At 43.3% G+C, this 22930-nt stretch overlaps 1 protein-coding gene across 3 annotated transcripts in view; it reads left to right on the top strand.

The window, feature by feature from the left end:
• Positions 1-22930, top strand: part of glra3 (glycine receptor, alpha 3) — a 241766-nt gene that overhangs the window by 197733 nt on the left and 21103 nt on the right. For 2 of the 3 annotated variants that reach the window (XM_073048024.1, XM_073048026.1), the window contains exons 7-9: positions 5272-5486; positions 13619-13759; positions 14231-14350. In XM_073048024.1, the coding sequence (XP_072904125.1) occupies positions 5272-5486; positions 13619-13759; positions 14231-14350 (476 nt within the window). The remainder of the gene's footprint in view (positions 1-5271; positions 5487-13618; positions 13760-14230; positions 14351-22930) is intronic. The other variant, XM_073048025.1, reaches the window with a different exon arrangement.

Here is a 22930-nt window from a genome sequence, read left to right as displayed (position 1 = left end):
TGATCAGGGCTGTGCTGGTTCAAGAAACAAATAGTTGAATGGAAATAGCTGTTCTGTATCTTATGTTCTAGATATATTTTTATTTAGGAAGACTTTTGATAGGTTGAATAACTTGAAGGGCTGAATGGCCTACAGTTGACCCTCCATTTTCAAAAGTTGTTAAGGAGTTGAGAGTAGATCCTTGGAGTGTTTGTAACTGTGTGGTTGTGATTAAGTACTGAAGACAGAGTTTTAGAAAACTGCAATTTGTAGTTTAAAGTACTTTTGTCTGCATGTTAGATTATCTAGGGAAGCCTTTTACTGCACCACACTTGGTTTATATCAAACTTATGGGTAGACAAATTTTAAATCACTAAACATTTTCTCCATTAAGTCCTTAGGAGCACAAATTTACCCAGAATAATTTCAAGTGTATTCCATTACAGGTAGAAACAGCCAGCAATAATCCGTGTAGTGGGAATTTCTGAATAATGTACGAGACTATTACAAATAAATCCAGTATTTCACATTTCATTTTAACCACCAGTATAGCAAGTCTCTATGACACAACTTTTTTTTTGTGGATTGTTTAAATAGCTTGTTAAAATATACGTTGTCGCCATCTCAAAAAAAAAAGCGGACAATGAGATTTCTATTTCTCAGTCAGTCTACATCTCCTAATTTTATGGCTTCCTTTGGACAGATAACGTGGCAACAAATAATGAGCTGATTTTCCTGTTTCTCCAGTTTCACCCGTTTCCTCTTTCCTGGGTCACTCTGGCTCATGCTATGCAAAGCTTATTGACCATGGCTTTCAGTACTGGATTGTAGGGATACCCTTCTGCAATACTAATTCAGCAATCTGGGCAAATAGTCCTGGTACATACGAGCTTAGTTCCAATTGTGTCAAATAGTGTTCACCTTAACAGAGCTTTCACCAGAGGCAGGAGGAATACTGCAGAGGCTGGAAATCCAGAGTAACACACAAAATTGCTGGAGGTCAGGCAGCTGCATTCTGATGAAGGGTCTCGGCCCAGAACTTTGACTTTCCCTTCATACATGCAGCCTGACCTGCTGGAGTGTTGCTAAAAGCTTTACCAAAATGATCGATATTTGAAGAGCAGTTAGGAAATGGGTTTTTAAAATGCAGGTTCTCCTCCAAGCCACTAGAACCCTGACTTGGAAGTTTATTGTCATTAGATCTGTACCTGGAAGTCCCTACCCAAAAGCATAGTTGATTTGGATTACAACAGTCCAAAGTGCCAATTCACTACCACCGAGACAAGGACAATTAGAGATGAGTGATAATTATGGATCTTGCTATTTGCAACATATCTGGAGAAATAAATAACAGAATATTACTGGTAGCATTGCATTAAACATTTATCCCTCACTTTTTTGTAATAACAATGAAGAATTATGCTCATCTCCAACATCTTAATGTCATACAGGGGTGTTGTATCAAGACCCAAATGCAGGACAGACACTGCAGTGCTAGGAACAGGGCAGGACAAAGCTGAAGGATGGGACAGGACACCTGGCGTGGACTCTGAGCCCGAGACTGGACAAGGACCCAGAATCTGGGTCTTGCCTTGGGCTCGGACCCCCCAAGACCCAGGTGAAGACATGACGAGGCTTGGGGTCTTCAGGCTTGGCTCGAGGCAGACTAGGAACTGTACATAAACATAGAGCCAGGACTTCTCCTTCAACAAGCCAGGACTCAACTTTCACTCCACACCAAGGTGGGGCAGGACCATCCATCATGTAACAGCAGAACAGACTGACTTACCCATAAAGGCAAGGACAAGACAGATTTCCCCCACAGGGCAACAGCAGAGCAGCCCAACTTACCCCAGAGGCAAGGACAAGACAGATTATCCCACAGCAAAACAGCAGGACAGCCCAACTTACCCCCCAGGGCAAGGACAGTAAGAGACAAACTCCAAAGAACAACAGACAGTTCCATCTCTGCATCAGGGCTGCTGCTCCAAGAAGCCATTACAGCCAGCAACCTTGGCTGGTTACAGAAACAACCAGATCCCTACCTAGCTCAGAGTGGCTGACAGCCACCCAGCTGGCCCAGGAAACAGCTAAATCTATACCACAATGACTGCTCCAACTAGGGACAGCAAGGCTCCCAGAAGCCATGGTTCTCCAACACAGCCTAAAGATGGTAAGAGGCTATACCAGCCATTTGCTCCACAAGACTCTTGACAAGACAACTCCACCCCAACCACACTCAATCCCAGGGCCACTTATATTTCCAGCCAACAAGATGAGCATCAGGTGTTTATGGTTTAGTACAATCAAAACAAGGGACAGCTGGAGGACCCGGAGTCCAGGGCCCGCAAACCGGAATGCGGACCCTGGACTGGACCATGACACTTAATGGTTTCAGATTGTTAGATTGATTGGTGCATGGATTCCTCTGCACAAGGTCCAATAGTGTAGAAGCATGGAAATGTAGAAAGTCTAAACAGGAGTAGTTAGTGTAATGGTATTACAGTGCCAGCTGTAAGACTGGGGCTCAATTCTTGCAGTTGCCTATAAGAAGTTCATATATTCTCCACATGACCACATGGGTTTCCTCCAAGTGCTCCAGTTTCCTCCTACATTCTGAAGGCTTATGGGTTAGGGTTAGCAAAAGCCATGCTACGTTGATGCCAGAAGCAAAGCGACACTGGTGGCCGGCCCCCAGCATATATCAGACCTGTGTGTTGGTCTTTGAAGCAAACAATGCATTTCACTGGTTGTTTCCGTGTTTCCACCTACAAGGTAGTCTTTCATCCTCTTTGGTCTCTTCTCCTTTCAATGTGTTTATTCATTATATGTCGCAGTTACTCTCTCTCTCCACTGCCAGTGTTCATCACGCTGTCCTCACACTCTGCCGGACAGATCGCTTCCTCCTGTAGAAGGCACTTGTTACCAACCCGCAGCTTTCATTTAGTGTGGACTGTCGCTTTAAGCGTGTCTAAGTGCAGTGTGACTATGACGCCAGTCACAGGCTGACACTGTTGCTTGTGGATTTGAAAACACTAAGAGAGAGAGAGAGAGAGAGAGGGAGAGCGAAACTGAAAAGCCAGTAGCTTCAGCCTGTCACGGCTGGGTCTGGAGCTCTCCTATGCCCACAAGGGTGGGTTGATTGTCGTTCCAGTGCACATCAAATGTGTGGCTGTCACCTCGTATAATCCTTTGGAGTGGATTTATTTGGGATATCCTGTGGAGACCACTTATGTGTTGACCCTTGCCTGGGTATGTTGTGTGGTAATTCACTTGAAGACGATATCCCTCTGACAGGCCACTTTTGGTGATAATTTGTATGTGGATCTGGAACGACGACGGACAAGATCCACGGCGATTGCGATCTCGTTACCAGCGTGGAACCTGTGGAATATCTCGTACTTACCTTTCCTCTCCGTTACAACTTGGATTACAAATATCTCTCTCCCATCATTTATTTTGTGGATTACTGAACTTTCCTACTTTACCATCTCAAGACTCTAAGCCTCGTTCACCCCCCCAACACCCCCCCCCCCCCAAGCTCAATATAGTTTGGGAGTTATATTTACACACATATATACACGTAACACTGTTAACTTTTGTTTATCTTGGTTTAAGTTACTAAATTATAGGCAGTTACTAATAAAGACACGAAGGGTCTCGGCCTGAAACGTCGACAGCGCTTCTCCCTATAGATGCTGTCTGGCCTGCTGTGTTCCACCAGCATTTTGTGTGTGTTGTTGTTTGAATTTCCAGCATCTGCAGATTTCCTCATGTTTACTAATAAAGATAGTGGTTTTAACATCAAAACCAGACTCCATGCGTAGTCTATTGCTGCTGGTTCGTTTCTAAAACATTACAGTCGGTAACACACTGAAAATAATTACAATACCTGGACTGTCTGTGGCTACTTTATCAAAGCCATTCATTCCATTTTCTCTATCCCTCTCCCCCTCTCATCATCATCATCATTATGTGCTGTGTTGAATTGACATGCACGTTCATGGCCATGATTGTTCTTGGCAAATATTTCTACAGAAGTGGTTTGCCATTACAAGACAGGTGACCTCAGCTATTATCAGTACTGTTCAGAGATTGTGGGCATAACCAGGACCAGCCAACTGTTCATACGACCATCCACCACCTGCTCCCATGACTTTATGTGATGCTGATCGGGGGGTTAAGCAGGTGCAACACCTTGTCCAAGATGACCTGTGGTCTAGCAGAGGGAAGGAGCGCCTTACACTCCCTTGGTAGAGATGTATCTCAACACCACCACCCTCCTTTCAAGTTGACCATGTCTAATCATCCAAGTTCAACACCATCTTTCTTCTTTCCCAACATTTCCTTTGATCCCTCCATCCCTAAGTACTATATCTAATTCTTTTTGAATATGTGTAATAGTTTGGCTTCAGTTGCTTTTTATGGCAAATAATTCCACACCTTCATCTTTCTCTTTGTTAACAAAATATCACCTCATCTCCTTCCGACTTGCCTGACCCCTGACCCTTACACTAGGACTTCTGATCCTGAACTCCCAGCCTTTGAGAACATCCTTCCTCCATCTAAAACAACACAAGAGATTCTGCAGACGCTAATACACACAAAATGCTGGAGGAACTCAGCAAGTCAGGTGGCAGCTATGGAAAGAACAAACAGTTGACATTTCAGGCCAAGACCATCAGGACTGGGAAGGAAGGAGGAAAAAACCAGAATAAGAAGAAGGAGGGAAGGAAAGGAGTACAAGATGGAAGGTGATAAGAGAATCTAGGTGAGGGAGAAGATGGGTGGGTGGGAGAGGGAATGAATTAAGAAACTGAGAGGGGATATGTGGAAAAGGTTGATAAAGAAGGAATCTAATAAGAGAGGAGAGTGGAATATGGGTGAAAGGGAAGGATGAGGGGCACTGGAGGGAAATAATGGGCAGGATAGGAGAAGAGAAGGGTTAAGAGGGGACCAGAATGGGAAATGGAAAAAGAGAGAAAAGGGGAAGGGGAGAAATTACCGGAAGTTAGAGAAATCCATGTTAATTTAGATTTTACCCACAACAGTGATTTCATCTACAGATAACATATGAGCTGTGCCTAGCCACACAGCCATGAGTGTAGACAGAGTAAAGCAATGGGCTGAACGTGTATCCTTGAAGTGTGCCTGATTACCTCTTAGTAAAATTGCACAAAAATGCTTCAAAAGAAATTGACATTTGCACTATAAGGTGTCAATCAAAAGTTCTCATGCATTTGGGTCTAATATACATCTATCTTTTTTATGTCTCTATTTAAACTCTTGCAGGAAAATTCACATGTATTGAAGTGCGATTCCATCTTGAGAGACAGATGGGTTATTATCTCATTCAGATGTACATTCCCAGTCTTCTGATCGTCATTCTCTCCTGGGTGTCCTTTTGGATAAATATGGACGCAGCCCCTGCAAGAGTAGCCCTGGGTATTACCACAGTTCTCACAATGACCACACAAAGCTCTGGCTCTCGAGCTTCTCTCCCAAAGGTAGGAGGCCAGATTTTTTTTCATAGAATTAACGAATGTCATCTTCAAAATGAAAACAGGTAACTATTAAGCAATTAACAAGCTGGTCACTTTTGTACCCCACTGAACAAAAATAATCTATAAAGGCATAAAATGTGCTGAAGATTAAGGTTGGACTTGTTGTCCTTGGGAGGGGAAGCTTGTGATTGAGCCCACTGGGGAAAAGACAATTCTGAAATGGGTTTTCTGTCATGAACCAGATTTGATTAGAGAGTTTAAGGCAAAGGAACCCTTAGGTTACAATGATCATGATATAATAAAATTCACCCTGCAGTTTGAGGGTGAGAAACTAAAAACAGATGTAACAGTTTTACAGTGGAGTACATGGATGTACAGAGTCATGAGAGAGGAGCAGGCCTAAGATGATTGGAAGGGGACACTAGCAGGGCTGACAGTAGCAGTACAATGCAATACATAAAATTACAACAGCACTGTGCAAAATCCTTAGGCATCCAGGCGGTATATATGTGCCTAAGACTTTCTATGTATATTGTAAGTACATATACACCGTTGTACCATTCCATATTCAATAAAAGCCCTTGCAACATTCATTAGATAAACCTTTTGCTATTATTTTACATGGATTAATAGTTTATGTGAGAATAACACTACCATTAAAATGGTGAAGAAGTGATCATTAATGGAGGTCTGAAAAGACTTAGAGTTTATATATAGATCACTTAACTGCTTCAGATCTTATTGAAGCTAATCAAATAGACAATGGAACAGTGGCCTCTTACAAGAATGCATGGAGGTAAGTGCCATAAAGAACTGTACAAAGCCTGGTTAACCCATGTCTGCCATGTACAATTATCAGTTCCCAGCACCACTCCTTAGGAAGGATATACTCTCTCACTCACACACACACACACACACACACACACACACACACACACACACACACACACACACACACACACACACACACACACACACACACACACACACACACACACACACGTATATAAAATATAGAATGATACATAGGAAGGAAAAACAAGGTTGTTCTCACTAAAGTTTAGATCTGTGTAGAATTATTCATTCAAAACATTCAAGATATTGTAATGATTTTGTTCTACCAATTTGGAAGAAATTTAAGGATTATTTGGGGATATAGTTCACAACTATATTGGAGACTTCTATTTTAATTGCTTCATTCAAGGCCATTAGTTCAAAGTGAGTGGAGGATAGTTTTGGGGAGATGTCAAATGTACGCTATTTTACAAAAAGAGTGGTGTATACCTGGAACACACTGTCAGGAGTGATGCTGGAATTTGATACAATAGGACATGGATGTAAGAAATATGATGGATTATGGGCTGTGTAGGAGATGATCAAAAATAAAAACAAGTGTCAGGAAATGTAGAGGAGCATTGACCCAAAAGCAGAGCAGCAGAGATGACTATGCAATGAGTGATAATGGTGGACTGCAGATTAACAATCCATGAGAGTTCACAAAACAGGACAGAACAGATACTAAGCACAACAGGCACAAGGTAACGGAAGGCTAGGAGCAACTGGATGAGGCCAGCTGATTCAATGAGTGTACAGGGACTGTCGATGAAGGTTGGGTTTAAATAGGCTATGGGTGATGAGTTAGAAACGAGGCAGGTTACTCCTATTAGTTCGGTGGAGGCGAGGGGTGCCTGCTGTGGATGCCTGACAGGACCTCCACCACCCCCCTACCCACGGCCAGGCTCTGACAGCCCATAATGTTCTGAATTGGCTGGGGGAATTCTTTGATGAGCAATGGATCCAAGGTGTAACTGGGCGGTACCCAAGAGCTTTCCTCCAGGCTGTATATTACCCATTGGTCCCGATACTGCACAGCTCATCCACCATGATGTGAATCCATCAACCGATTAATTGTGTACTCTGGACCACGTCCCGCCATCTTAGTTTCCAGAGGTATGGGCTCAAGAGGGTTGAGTGCTCCAAAGACAATGGCTTTGAAGCAGGACACGTGGAAGGTGGGTGTGATCCTGAGGCATATTTGCATGGATGGTAAGTGACTGGAGGTATGCGATGGGTAATCTTGAAGGGGCCAATAAACCAGGGTAGGAGCTTCCTGTTATGGTCCGGTCCGTACCCCGCATTCCGGGTCTTGATCCGGTCTGCGGACTCCAGACTCCGGGTCTTGTAGCCATCCCTCCTTTCACCCTTAAGCCCAAATAGGATCATCGTGGCTTAAGGAGGTGCACCTGAGAATTATTCGCTGGCAGGTGTATATAAGGGACTCTGGGAGTGAGTCTAGTTGGGGGGTTGTTTTGTCTGTCTGGGTTGCCTTGTTTGTGCTGTTCACCTGGCTAGCCTGTTTTGACCCTGGCTTGGAGTACCTACTGTTAATCATCTAGTTCTGTAAGTCTGTTCTTGTAGTTACCCTGGACCAAACTCCCTTCTGATCCCTTGCCTCTGTCAGGTAAACAGGCTAAACTGCTGTTGCCTGGTGGGGGGGACTCTGACCCTTTCCTACCCCTCTCTTCTGATGTGTTGTGCCCTGCAATCTGCCCAGGTGCTCCATGTCTTATCCAGGCCCCTGTGTTCCTGCCTGGGGGGTGGCCCTGCCTTGAGGACTCTGACCCTTTCCTACCCCTTGCTTCTGATGGGTTGTGCCCAGCATCCTGCCCAGGTGCCCTGTGACCTGCCCAGGCCCCTGTGCTCCTGCCTGGGAGGCTGGGCCCTGCCCAGGGGGCTATCCTCCCAGCATTCCTTATCCCATAGAACCATCCTTTAGCCCAGCCAGGGTCCTGCCTTTGCCATGAACTCCAGGGACCTGCCTTCACTGTGAACTCTCTGAACCCCAGGATCACCTTTGCATGCCACAGTCTCCCCATCTTGTTCTATCCTTTAGTTGTTCCTGTCCTGCCCCTAGTACTTCAGTGCCTGCATCCTGCATTTGGGTCCAGTCTCCATGTCCCTGTGTGACACTTCCAGGAGTCAGTGCACAGGGACAGTTCTCAGGTGGACATCTTGAGCCAGTTCCCAGGCTGGAGTAGTCTGGCTGGGTGCTGATGACAGTTGGACTTGCTGATGTAGGCACAGTTGGGCACTAGGAAGGACTCTGTGCCCTCTTCCAGACACTCTGGCAGCAGAGAACCAGCACCCTGACAGATGGGACCTCCACTGTTGGTTCCTCTAGGAAACAACAGGTGTTGGTAGCCATGAAGCACTTCAGAGATAATGTCCCCATGGCAGAGGTGTAGATTGAGGGACAGATCGGCCCCAAGCAGACACTTCTTCCATGTGGAAGAGTTAGCAGCAGCAAAGCTTCTTCACTTGCTGATTAGCCCCTTCTGACTGACCATTGACCTGTGAATAATCGCTAGAGGACAAACTCACTGAGCAGTGGAGGAAGGAGCAGAAGGTGAGATGAATTGTGGGCCCTGGTCTGACACAATGTCGTGAAGGTGAACTTCATGTCGGAGAACCAACATATCAGCGAATGATGGAAGTTTTGGGAGAAGTGGGCCAGCTGGGAGAACTGGTCCACCACTGTCATGATCACCATGGCCCCACTGGAAGGTGGCAAACCCATGATGATGTGGGTCCACAGGCAACAAGGAACCTGTAGGGGCTTCAGAGGGTCACCAGTTTGGAGGATGAGCACGTTGAGGACAAACAATGATGAACTAATGTATATCTGTGGTCATGGTGGGACATCCAAACAGTTACAGAAAATCAGTCTGTTGTGCACCTGGATGGCCAGTGAGGGTTGAGGAATGGGTCCAATGGAGTTCCTCACAGTGCAGGACAACTGGCACATAGATGCTGCTGTCAGAGGTGTCAGCCAGATTCATGTGGTAGGGCCTGGCAAATCTGGTTCTCGTGGTTCCAGATGATTATCATGTGGATCTGCGAGGATGGAATGTTGGGCTGAGGGTTGATCTCCAATTCAGCGGGGTCAAACTGTTGTGCCTTAGTGTTCTTAGAACAGGGTCAGTATGAGATGAAGTTGAATTGTTCAAAAAGGCAGACCCAGTAAGCCTGATGTAGGTTGAGCTGGCAGGTCTGTTGTATGGATGTAAGGTTCTGGCTGTCGGTCCAGATCAAGAAGGGCTCAGTATTTCCCATCAGCCAATGCTTTCATTCCTCCAAGGCCTATTTAAAGGCAAGTAGCTCCCTGTCTCCTACTCCATAATGGCCCTGCGTAGAGTTGGATAAGTGTGTGAAGGCACAAGGGTGTGTCTTCCCCTCCAGTCCTCAAAGAGAAGAAAGCCATGGTGCCAATGTCAGATGTGTACACCTCAACCACAAAGTCTGGAGATGTTTGGAGAGTGAGCAGTGGTGAAGCATCTCCTGAGATCCTGTAAAACATGGTGCATGGCAGCAGGCTAGGTTATACGTCGGGTAGGTGAGCAGAGGAAGCAGTGATTGGGCTGTAGTTTCTAAAGAAACAGCAGTAGAAGTTGGAAGCCCAAGAAATGCTGTAGCTGTTTGAGGGAGCATGGTCAGGCTATGGTGTGCACTTCCCTTGAATCTGTGATTGGGCTTTGGATGAAAGAACATAACTCGGAAAGGAAATGAGTGGGGTGTGGAACTGACGTTCTCTAACTTGTAGTACAGTTGGTTTTTGAGGACACACTGAAGATTTGAATGGAAGTGACAGATATGGCCTTGAGGGTCCTTAGAGATGATGAGGATGTTGTCAAAGTGGATGAATACATATCTGTGTAACAGGTCTCAGAGGATCTCATTTATGAAGGCTTAGAAAATGGCTAGACTGTTGGAAAGTCCAAAAGGCATCACTGGTGGCCATAGGGTGTTCTGAATGTGTTGTCTTCTCATCTCTCCCCCGCCCCCCCCCCCCCCCCCAGTGGATGCGGATCCAGTTTGTGCACAACGCGTAGATCAAGTTTGGTGAAGATCTGGTCCTGTGGAATGTTTCCAACAGAAGAGCGTAGTTGTTCGTAATAGCAATTTTGTTCAGTACACTTTTTAACAAAGAATACTGCTCTGGCTGGGTGCTGGGATGGTTGAATGAAGCCATGCAATTGTGTTATAGTGATGGAATCATTCATGGCTTGGGTCTCAGAAGAGATCCTGACCGGATCTACAGAGTGTAGTCATCTGAAGTTACAGGCAGGTGGGTCCCCTACTCAGCAGTGAACTGGATGACCAGGTGAAGTGAGGGTCATGAGTGGAGGGTCAGGGTAACTCAAGTCAAGTCAACTTTTATTGTCATTTCAACCATAACTGCTGGTACAGTGCATAGTAAAAATGAGACAACGTTTTTCAGGACCATGGTGTTACATGACAAGGTACAAAAACTAGACTGAACTACGTAATAAAAAAACAACAGAGAAAGCTACACTAGACTACACACCTACACTGGACTGCATAAAGTGCACAAAAACAGTGCAGGCATTTACAATAAATAATAAACAGGACAGTAGGGCAAGGTGTCAGTCCAGGCTTCGGGTATTGAGGAGTCTGATAGCTTGGGGGAAGAAACTGTTACATAGTCTGGTCGTGAGAGCCTGAATGCTTCGGAGCCTTTTCCTAGATGGCAGGAGGGAGAAGAGATTGTATGAGGGGTGCATGGGGTCCTTCATAATGCTGTTTTCTTTGCGGATGCAGCATGTAGTGTAAATGTCTGTGGTGGTGAGAAGAGAGACCCCAATGATCTTCTCAGCTGACCTCACTATTACAGCAGGGTCTTGCGATCTGAGATGGCACAATTTCTTGGGTAAGCTGAATAGGAGAAATTGAATGACTCGCAGTGCTTTCCAAATTTCACGTGCACAGTGTATGTGCACAGTGTATGTGCGTGCTCTAACTATGCCAGACCCCAAGGAATGTCTGTCAGTGACCGTGATATAGTGGAGGTGAGAGGTACACCTGGTAGGGATTCTAAGCTTGCAGAAGGTTGCCTGCTGCACCAGAGTCTCCTGTGTGTGGAATGCCACCAGTGTGTGGAGGAGAGTAGAAAAGATGAGTCAGGCTGCAGGGACAGAACGAGGAGCCAGGAGAGCTTACCAAATCTCCATCTGGCAGCACCACTTCCTGGAAGCAGTGGCCATTTGATGCATTGGTGATTGGCTGCTCCAATTGTAGGTGCAGAAGTTCTTCACCAACGCTCACACTCTTGGGAGGTTAAGGGAACTTTTCCTAAGAACATTTGGCTTCCAGAGGTGTTGATGAGGATCCTGCTCCTTAAAATCATTCTGGGAATGAACAGGGGTTCTGACTGATGTTCTGGAGGGTAGCTGCAGAAGATGCTTGTCAATACAGAAAGAAAGCCAGAGTAATGAACATTTCAAATTCCATGAGCATCTCCCTGCTAGACACTTGTTTTTCTGCATTCCAGCATGAGGGTCCTGAATTCCATGGTATAATCCAGCACAGAGCATAAACCTTTACATGGGCAAAGTATCCAATCTGCTGCTTCCCTTCCACTTCCCAAATACTCATTTAAAAAAATGGCACATCTCAGCAGTGAAACTTTGTTGCTAAGTGGTGTTTTTTATTGTCTCATTTGGTGGTAACCCAGGTCAGAGCTCACCTTTTTGAGAGGGAGAGGGAGAGAGGGGCGCAATCTTGGCTTAGTCTGTAGAACTCGGAGAGGGCTGGAGCTTGACGTGTAAAACGCACTGAGAAAGGAAGCTGTGACATCAGTTTGGGGATGCATTGACGCTGTCTGGCACTGGAATCCAGGACTCCAAGAGAAGAGGTTGACTGCCACGGGGTTCCTGCATCAAAGGGGCGAGTTGCTTGAGAGTGGCGAGCAGATGGACAATGGCTCCCTGCTGTTTCTGGATTGTATACTCCTGTCAATGGATGACGGCCTTTAAGCGAGCCTACTCTGCTGGGTCAATCAATGTTTCACTCATCGTGTCAGGAAATGTAGAGGAGACTTAACCCAAAAGCAGAGCAGCAGAGACAGTCAAACACTGAGCGATAAATTTAATATTAGACTGCAATATAACAAGCCATGAGGGGACACGAAACAAGAGAAAACTGATACTAAATACAACAGGCAATGAGATAACTGAAGGCTAGGAGCAACTGGTTGAGGCCGGCTGGATCAATGAGGGAATAAGGACTGTGGATGAGAATTGGGCTTAAACAGGCTGCAGGTGAAGAATTAGAAACAAGTGGCAAGTGACACCTATGAGATGGGTGGAGGCTAGGAGTGCCTGCATGTGGAGGCTGGACAATAAGATCATAAGAAATAGGAGCAGAATTATACCATTTGGCCCATTGAGTCTGCTCTGCCATTCTATCATAGCTGATATATTTTCCCTCTCAAACCCATTCTCCTACCTTCTCCCTATAATCTTTGATGTTCTTACTAGTCAAGAACCCATCAACCTCTACTTTAAATACATCCAAAACTTTGGCCTCCGCAGCCCTCTATCTCAATTGATTCCACAAACACTCTGTGGTTAAAGAAATTCCTCTTCATTTTTGTTCTAAATAACATTCTTCTAATCTGATTCTGTGCACTCTATTCTTAGACTCGCCCACTATTGGAAAAATCCTATCCACATCCACTTTATCTGGGCCTTTCAATATTCAATAGGTTAAGCCCCAGTCTTTACCACAGCCTCTTGAGCTAAAAGTAACACCAGCAATCTTAAAATTGGTGGAGGCCAAGTCAGCCTCAGAAGAGAAGGACATCTCCTTAGAATAGAGATGAGGAGAAATTTCTTTAGCCAGTAGGTAATGAATCTGTGGGCTACATTACCACAGACAACTGTGAAGACCAAGTCCTTGGGTATATTTAAAGTAGAGGATGATAATTCCTTGATTAGTAAGGGTGTCCAAGGTTATGGGGAAAGGCAGGAGAATGGGGTTGAAACGGAAAATAGATCAGCCATTCCATCATGTCTTGATGGGCCAAATGGCCTAATTATGCTCCTTTGTCTTATGGCTTAAATCAACAGTTATAGGTAATAACCAATACACGAGATGTAAAATTACATACATACAGTATATCATCCAAATCAGTCATATATAAAATATTGTCACAAATTTGAGTTATTTAATCATCTTTCTCAACATACAAAGTCCTCTTGTGTAACTCTGTGGCGTTTAATTCTCAGCCTGCCATTATGATGCAAGTTGCTAACATTCCCTTCTGCTCACGGCAGGTGTCCTACGTCAAGGCGATTGATATCTGGATGGCGGTTTGCCTGCTGTTTGTGTTTTCTGCCCTTCTGGAATACGCAGCTGTTAATTTTGTGTCAAGGCAGCACAAAGAGCTACTCCGTCTTCAGAGGAGGAAACGGAAGGTTAGCAACAACTTTTTTAACTCCATTCTGGATAAGGGTCCACGGTCCTTCTATTCTGTCATATACTCCAACCTCTATTGCCCAGTAAGAGTGCACTGGACACTCAAGCAGAGACTGTCAAACACATTTACAACCTTTGATCTCCCAGCCCCATAAAATTGAATCTCTGCCTTGCCTGTTGCATTTTTTGCTGTAATCTCTCCTGGCAATCCCCTTCAAACACACTTTACAACGTGACATTTACAGAAACAATTGAAGGGTAGCATGTAACAAACATTGGTGAAAAGTCTCATATTTAGGACCTATAACTGAAAGACTTTTGGTCCACAAGTAACATTCATGCATATGCAACTTTAGCAAGAATGTTTTTTTTTAAGCTTGTGGAGGTCAGTGAAGCCCCACTAGCTAGACATGTTCATTACCTTAATAAATAACTTTCTGTCTCTCTTATTTCATCCCTTTTGATGAAAGAATGTTGAGGGGATGCTTGATGGAAATGAAAACATAGACACGGTGCGACGTAACAATGGCTTGAGAAACAGCGAACCAATTTACGGGACTCTGGCACAAATCTACAGTTCAAATTTCAGGGTAAAATGACGAGCAGCTGTCCCATTTGTCATGTGATTTAAGAAATCATAACTAAAGAAGTTTTAGTCCTTTTGTTGAACCTCTTGTCTGTACCAATAGGACTTGTCACCCTTTGTAGTCTGTTTACTGTTCATTTGTGGTAAAACATGGTCCCATTTCAAGGTACCTATCTTGTTAGGTTTTTAGCAGTCACCATCTCAACTCCCAATCCACCCAAAAAAGTTTTGCACTTGTAAGGATGAAACAAATTGCATCTACCATTTTCCATTGAACCAGATGCGAATGAGTCAGCTTGAGGGGTAATGAACTGCAAAGGAAAATTATGAACCAAATTAATTGAGATAAAAAGGGAGTAACCAACATCAAAAACAGGCCAAGGTTACTATTTCCATGAATCAGAATCAGGTTTATGTATCACTGACATATGTTGTGAAATTTGTGTTGAATGTATCCACAAAATGTGCTCTTTTTTAAATTTTATAGTAAAAGAAATGGGAATTGAAGCGTACCCTATATTTTGGAACCAAGGATCATATTTCTGATGGAATTCAAAGAGTATTTGGGGATGGTGTTCAGCAGGCAGTACATGAAGACTTAAACATTAATAGAGTCATTCAAGTCTCTATTCCATCCCAAAGTATTTGTCATCCAGTAAACTAATCTTGATTGTTTTGACATTGCAGTAATGCTGGAAACTCAGAGGTCATATTTCCATCCAGAAAGCCCATAAACAGCTCTGTTAGGCTTCATGGAATATCTCTCATTTTCTCCTTCAAATTTAATTAATAGGATTTTATACAAATGGTAGAGAAGGACTCATTTTAACATCCCTTTTTAAAAAGAACTGAAATAGAAACAGCGTCCTTTTGTAATTAGTTAAAGTTAATTGGATCTTGAATAAAAGGAAAGCAAAACTTGTGTTTGTCCCAAAGAGGACTTCAAGCAATAAGTTTTTTATATTAAAATGTAAGTGAGATACTGTGGAGACACAAGAGACTGCAGATGCTGGAATATGGAGCAACAAAGGAACTGCACAAGGAACTCAGCAGGTCAAGGAGCACTTGTGCAGTCAAAGGGATGGCTGACATTTTGGATGTGATCCTGCATAAATCTTGATCTCGATAGGATCTTGAGCTTAAACACTGACCAGCCCTTTGCCTCCACAGATGCTGCTTGACTCACTGGGTTCCTCCAGGTGTTAGTAAAATACTGTGGAAGTTGGAACTCTGAATTAAATGTGAAATTCAGCAGGCAAGCATGCTCCTGTGGAGTGAGAAAATCGGAGATGACTCTGCATAGCACCTTCATAGGCTTTCATTTCCTATTTCCTACATCCACAGTAATCTCGAGGAAGTTTGTTGAGTAGGCACAGAATAGATATGCTTTCTCGTGATAAGCTATCGATGTCATCATCGCTGATTAACTGGACCCTGAAAACTCACTCACTTCTCAATCCCACTTTATTTATTTGAGCACAAGGAGAACAGCGTGGACCCTGTGATCACACTGCTCTGAAGTTTGAACAAATTTAGTACAATTTTTATCCATGATTGATGCAGATACTGACCAGTTTGTAACCTTGTGTATATTCAGATTCCTTATTTGCGCGATCGATTACCTATTAGCCAATATTATCTACACATTAAAGACCAATAATACTTAAGAATTAGTAAGGTATTTCATCTAGAGTAAGTGACACCCTAGCATCCTTATCTTGTCTCCGTATGCCAAATGAATCTGACTGCCATTATGGAAAGGGAAGTTGTGCTCGTCAAAGACCTTTCTTGCTTGAGCTGACCACACGCGATTTGTAAACCATCCTCACCTGGACATTATGTTAAGTCTTGCCTTATCACAACTTCCACAATGTCACTAGAGTTTTTTATAGATCATGAGTAGCAATAAAAACGTAAAATCTCTGGCGAGGCCATAAGCTTCTTTGGAGCATTAGTTAAATTACCAGGCTAGATTGTTAGAACTTGCTTTCTTAAACCCATCATCCCCACTGAGACATAGGCTTCTGACGGCAGCTCACCAGAGTCCTCTGTCCTGGGAAAGACTTTCAAGTTGGCCCCAGGTGTAGCCCTTCTTTGAATACCTTTCCTCTTTGAGGGATGAGGTCTTTGGAGCTTCTGTTGGCAATTCTGTAGCTCTGGGATTTTGTGGAATGGGGTTCTAGACCCATGCCCAACCCTCCTACTTCACATCCAGGCCTGACACTGTCCATGATGGAGTTAGATTGTTAGAGACCTGAATTTAAAGTTCAGCAGCGCAGTTGTGGAATTGGAATTCAGTTAACTAAGTGTGTATTGATCACAAAATTACACATTTTAACTATTGGAGTAGGAAATCTGTTGAACTACCTAGTCCAACCCACATGTGATGCCAAACCTATTGCAAAGAGAACGGCTCTTAAATACTGCCTGAAATGGCCAAGAAAGCAATTCAGTTATATTGTGGCAGCAGTAGAGTCACAGAAAAGTAAAACACAGAAACAGGCCCTTCAGCCCTTCTAGTCTGTGCCAAATCATTTAACCTGCCTGCTCAGATCAACCTGCACCGGAACCATAGCCCTCCATATCCCTACCATCCATGTATCTATCCAAACTTCTCTTAAGTATTGTAATCAAGTTTGCATGAGCCACCTGCACTGGCAGCTCATTCCACACTCTGATGACCCTCTGAGAAAAGAAGTTTCCCTTCATCTTCCCCTTAAACTTTTCAGATTTCACTCTTAGCCCATGACCTCTATTTGCAGTCCCACCCAACCTCAGTGGGGAAAAAAAACTACTTGCATTTACCCTATCTATACCCCTCATAGTAATTCAAGAGAGCAGTTTTATTCTTGCCAATGATGCCTATAATTCTTTAAAATAGCTCCACGAAGCCAGAGGTGATGAGTAAAGATGAGTTCTTTTCGAAGCTTGCGATTTCCCGATTACCATAATAGCGAATTAGAATCAGATTTAATATCACTGACGTAAATCGTGAAATTTGTTGTGTTGCAGCAGCAGTACAGTGCAATACGTTAAAAAATCTTTAAGTAACAATAAGAAATATACGTAAATAAGTAGTGTGAAAAGAGAGCAAAGTACGGAGGTAATGTTCATGGACAGTTCAACAATCTGACGGAAAAGGGAAGAAGCTGTTCCTAAAACATTGAGTATGCATCCTTGGGTTCCTGTATCTCTTCCCTGAAGGTAGTAATGAAAAGAGGGTGCATCTTTGATGTGGAGAGAAAATATAAATTGCATTTGTGATAAATCTCATCCTTGAAATTGAAACTATTTAGGAGGCATGCTTCATGAATACATTTATATCTATTGAAGGTCATTGTTGATAATTAATTATCAGAGAAATGAGAAGTGTACCAAAAATATTATAATGCTTACTGTTTTGAAATCAGTACATAGGTAGTGGTAGATAGATTTCAACACTGTTATATAATGATATACAGTATATATGCTTAATACATGCAGAAGATAGCTGCCACTGGATTTGGATGAATAGTGTTTTAAAAAAATTGATAATATATTACTGTGTGGGTTAACATCACAGTTGATAGTGAAATTGTTATGTCCTCTAAAATGGAATTTGTGATCATTTTGTAATCCTCAAGAGGTCACAGCAGTTGGATTTTATTTATTGAAAACAAGGCATTAGAAAACCGGTTAAAGTGTGTTATGGAACTGAAGGCAAGTTATCAAGGCACTGGAAATTTGTAAAGAGGAACACACACAAAATGCTGGAGGCACTCAGCCAGCCAGGTAGCATGTATGGAAAGGAATAATGAGTCGACTTTTCAGCCTGAGATCTTTCATTAGGAAACATCATCAAATTTGTACAGGTGGTTAATACTTTATGTATCCTGTAAGAACTATTATTTATATACTAGGGGCTGGGTCAGACATGAATGCTGTAGCGATAGCAATTGCTGCCATTCGGTGGTCTACAACAGCAAGTGTTTTTTGAAACATTCCAAATCAAACGATCTTTTTTTTAAGCCCATTACACTACTGGGGTATAGGCCGCCAACAGAAGCTGTTCAGAGTCCTCTGACCTGGACCACACTTTGACCCCGGTGTAGCCTATCTTCTAAGATCCCTCCTCTCCCCGGGGTGAGATAAATGGAGCTACTTTTGGTGTTTCTGTAGCTTTGTAGCTCTGTGTTCTTATGGGATGGAGTTACTAGCCCCAAGCCCAATCCTCCTCCTTTTGCAGCTTAGTTTAAGACTGTCCATGGTGGAGTTAAGTATGTTTATCTAGGGGATCTTTACCTTTCCAAATGAAAGCTTTCTCAACTAGCTGCTGCATATGTTGTGAACAGATGGTATCTTTTTTCTCTCCGTACAAATAACTGACATGCAATATTTTTCTTCTATTTATGTTATCCCTGGGCAAGTAGCTTCTTACATTATTGACAGCACGACTCTCTGTAGCATGTTTTCTTTACACTGTATCACATGCTGCAGAAATAGATTTCAAGTGATCTATCAAAGTAGAATAAAAATACAAACTAGGAGCAAGAGTAGGCCACTCAACATTTGAAGTGTGATCCACCATTTAGTACAACCATTACTGGTTTGACTACTGTATATCGTCAGAGCTATATTGCTCTTTACCTGCTTGAGGTTCGGAGAATAGGGGGGGGATTTCATGGAAGCCTATCGAATATTGAAAGGCCTAGATAGAGTGGACATGGAGAACATGTTTACAATAGTGGGGGAGACTAGGATCAGAGAGCACAACCCAAGAATACAGAAGTGTCCCTTTAGAACAGAGATGGGGAGGAATTTCTTTAGCCAGAGAGTAGTGATTCTGTGGAATTCATTGTCACAGGCAGCTGTGGAAGCCAAGTCTTTAAGTACAGTGTATTTAAGGCAGCGGTTGATAGGTTCTTGATTGGTCTGGGCATGAAGGTATACAAGTGGAAGGCAGGAGACTGGGGCTGAGAGGAAAAATGAATCAGCCATGATGAAATGGTACAGCAGACTTGATGGGTTTAATCCTGCTCCTATATCTTATGGTGTTAATAGTTTCTTACCTGAAGCTGCGAGTTCCTAACCGCTTTAGGAACTGCAAAAAGCAGCCAAATCTATGGAATTTATTGCCACAGATGGCCATGAAGATCATGTCATTGGGTATACTTAAAGCAGTGATTACTAGGTTTTTGATCAGAAAGGGCAGCAAAGGTGATAGGGCAAAGGCAGGGAAATGAAGTTGCGAGGGATAATAAATCAGCCATCACGGAATGGTAAAGCAAGTTCAATGGGACAATTGGCCTAATACTGCTTGTATGTTTTATGGTCTTATGGTCAGGAAGCACTTCAGGTTATCAGGAATGTTGACCACACCGAAAGGAGCAAGAACAATGTACCTGGTCTACAGGTCATTCTCATCACCTTCAGAAAGATGGTTTAGCATCGCGGTTAGTGTACTGCTAATACAGCAGCAGCAGCTTCAAATTCTGGTTCAATTCCCGCCTCTGCTTGTAGTTTTTCCCATGACCGGTTAGGTTTCCTCCTGCACTCTAAAGATGTGCGGGTCAGAGTTAGTGAGTTTGGGCATGCTATGTTAGTGCTGAAAACTTGCACAATCCTCGCTGATTAAACTTGACACAAACGGCAGATTTCTCTGTAGGTTTTGATATACATGTGACAAATGAAGCAAATTTTTATGTTTCTTTTTCTTTATCTTTGATTTGCTCTTGCTCAGTTTGTATTATACCTGAAGATTTATAGTCATTACACTGACCCCTTTGGAGGGTTAAATGTTCATTGGTAGGTTTGTACTGTTTTCAATGAAAATAAGATAAAATAACTTTAACCAAAAGCCCCAATGGCATCACATGATCAGATTGACCATAAGGCCTAAGACCATATGACATAAGAGTAGAATTAGGCCACTTGGCCCATTGAGTCTGCTCCACCATTCAATCATGAATGATTTATTATCCCTCTCATCCCCATTCTCCTGCCTTCTCCTGTAACCTTTGACACCCTGACTAATCAAAACCCTATCAACCTCTGCTTTAAATATACCCAATGATTTGGTCTTCACAGTTGTCTGTGGCAATGAGTTCCACAGATTCACCACCCTCTGGCTAAAGTAATTCTTTCTCACTTCTGTCCTAAAGAGACGTCCTTCTATTCTGAGGCTGTGCCCTTTGATCCTAGATTTCCCCACAATAGAAAACATCCTCTCCACATCTCGTGATTGACCTATCTGGCTGCTTTTTGCAGTGCTCAGTGTTTCTACATGAGTCTTGCTAAAGCGGTTAGGAACTCGGCTTCAGGTAAGGAACTGTTAACGCCATAAGATATAGGAGCAGGATTAAACCCATCAAGTCTGCTGTACCATTTCATCATGGCTGATCCATTTTTCCTCTCAGCCCCAATCTCCTGCCCTCTGCTCGTATATCTTCATGCCCAGACCAATCAAGAATCTATCAAGAAGGAGAAGAAAGCCTTAACTCCGAGTCGAGTCATCTGGACGCCATTGTGATGGCGTTTTCTCAGCTGGCTTTCTTGTTTTTATGAAGCCAAGTTGCTAGCTCTATGCTCAACCCAGCGTGGAAGGAAAGCGTGCAAGGGAGCTGGCTGGATTTGAACTTGGGAGCCTTTGCTCCAAAGTCCGGCGCTGATGCCACTACGCCACCAGCCAGCAAGAACCTATCAACTGCTGCCTTAAATATACTATACATTAAGACTTGGCTTCCACAGCTGCCTGTGACAATGAATTCCACAGAATCACTACTTCTCTGGCTAAAGAAATTCCTCCTCATCTCTGTTCTAAAATTGAAGACATTTTCATAGATTCACTTGAATGGGGTGGGGGGGGGGGTGTTGGTGGTTCTTGAAGATTTGCATCAAACACAGTTGAATAAAATTTACCTGAACTGTAGAATCTGTGAAATAATTCAATGCTCCAGGAGAATTGTTGAAATAGAAGTTTGCAATCATTGACTTTTGATTGGATTTGGAAATTTTGAACACCTAATGGGGCCCTTATCCATGGGAGCAATTGGTGTAAAAGTGTTAACTTCTTACCTCCAAATAGCAGAAAAATGCTGATTTTACATTAACTTGTGAATGTCCTACTCTATTATTTTTGAAGGCAACACAAGTGAATCTGCAAATGCTGGAAATAAATAAAAACACAAAATGCTGGCAGAACTCAGCAGGCCAGACAGCATCTATGGGAGGAGGTAGTGACGACGTGTCAGCTGCAGATGCTGTAAATAAACTACCTTCTCCCATAGATGCTGCCTGGCCTGCTGAGTTCTGCCAGCATTTTGTGTTTCTATTATTTTTGACTAAGCTTTGTAGAGCTTGGACCCGTGAATACTCTGAATGTTACAGGTGGACAGCTGGTGTGTCGGGAAGTTTCTGTACAAAGAAACAGGAAAGGCAGATCAAACTAAACCATCGCTGTACGATCCACTGATTCTCAGTTTGTAATGGAATCAGTCATGCTCCATTGTGCTTGCACTACCAACCCTTGGCATAATAACAAGATAATAATCCACCGGAATCTTAGCTCAAGGCAGTAAAAGACCAAGGAAAATTGGATTCTTTCTGAGCTAGCAATTTGTTTTAACTAAATGTTATGACATTATCTGAGATAACTTAATTAATTCTACATTACAGGATTAATCCTGTACAGTTGAATGAGTCACTAAAAACTAATTTACATAGGAACTAAGCATGTAAAATACGTTCTCCAGATTTAGATCTTCCGTAATTATTTCTACCCATCAATTCTATCTCCCTTGTACATTTTTTACAATTTTATTTAATTACTGATGACCCTTCGCTTTGTCTCCCTCTTCCATCTCCCCAAAAGCCTTGGCTGACACTTGGATTCCTGGTATCTCATTCCAAGTTCAAAGTCCATTTATTATCCAAGTCTGTATCCCATACACAAACTTGAGATTCGTCTTCTTGCAGGCAGCCACAAAACAAGGAAAGGCAATAGAATCCATTGAAAACCCCCACACACAACAAAGCTCGACAAACGTCCACTGGGCACAACAAAAAAACAAATTGTGCGAGTAATAAAAAATGGTAAACAAATTATAGCTAGAACATGGCCTGCGGAGTTCCTGGAAGAGTGCCACAGGCTGTGGAATCAGTCCCGTGCAGAGATGAGTGAAGCCGGTCCAGGAGCCCAGTGGCTGCTGGGTAATAACTGCTCCCGAAGCTGGCAGTGTGAGTTCCAAGACTTCTGTACCTCCTGCCCAATGGTAGCAATGAGAAGGAAAGAAGATGAGTCAAACTCAGGCAGATGGGACAGGTTCAAATTGGGGATTTTGACCGGCGTGGAGCAGTGGGGCTGAACACTGGTTTGTTTACCACATTGACATCTTAATCTGGCTCGATGCTTTAAGTGATGTGGAGTAGCGGGGATGGACATTGGTTGTTTCTGCTCTCGGACCTCGACCCCTTACGTCTTACGTTCCTGCCTATGAATGGGAGCGTTTCCTCGAAGTGCTCCAGTTTCCTCCCACAGTCCAAATACAGTAGGTTCATTGGCCACTGTAAATTGTCCTGTGATTAGTCTAGGGTTAAATAGGTGGGC

This window comes from Hemitrygon akajei, chromosome 6, assembly GCF_048418815.1.
Source record: "Hemitrygon akajei chromosome 6, sHemAka1.3, whole genome shotgun sequence".
NCBI lineage: Eukaryota > Metazoa > Chordata > Chondrichthyes > Myliobatiformes > Dasyatidae > Hemitrygon > Hemitrygon akajei.
This window is presented reverse-complemented; position numbering and strand designations above follow the sequence as displayed.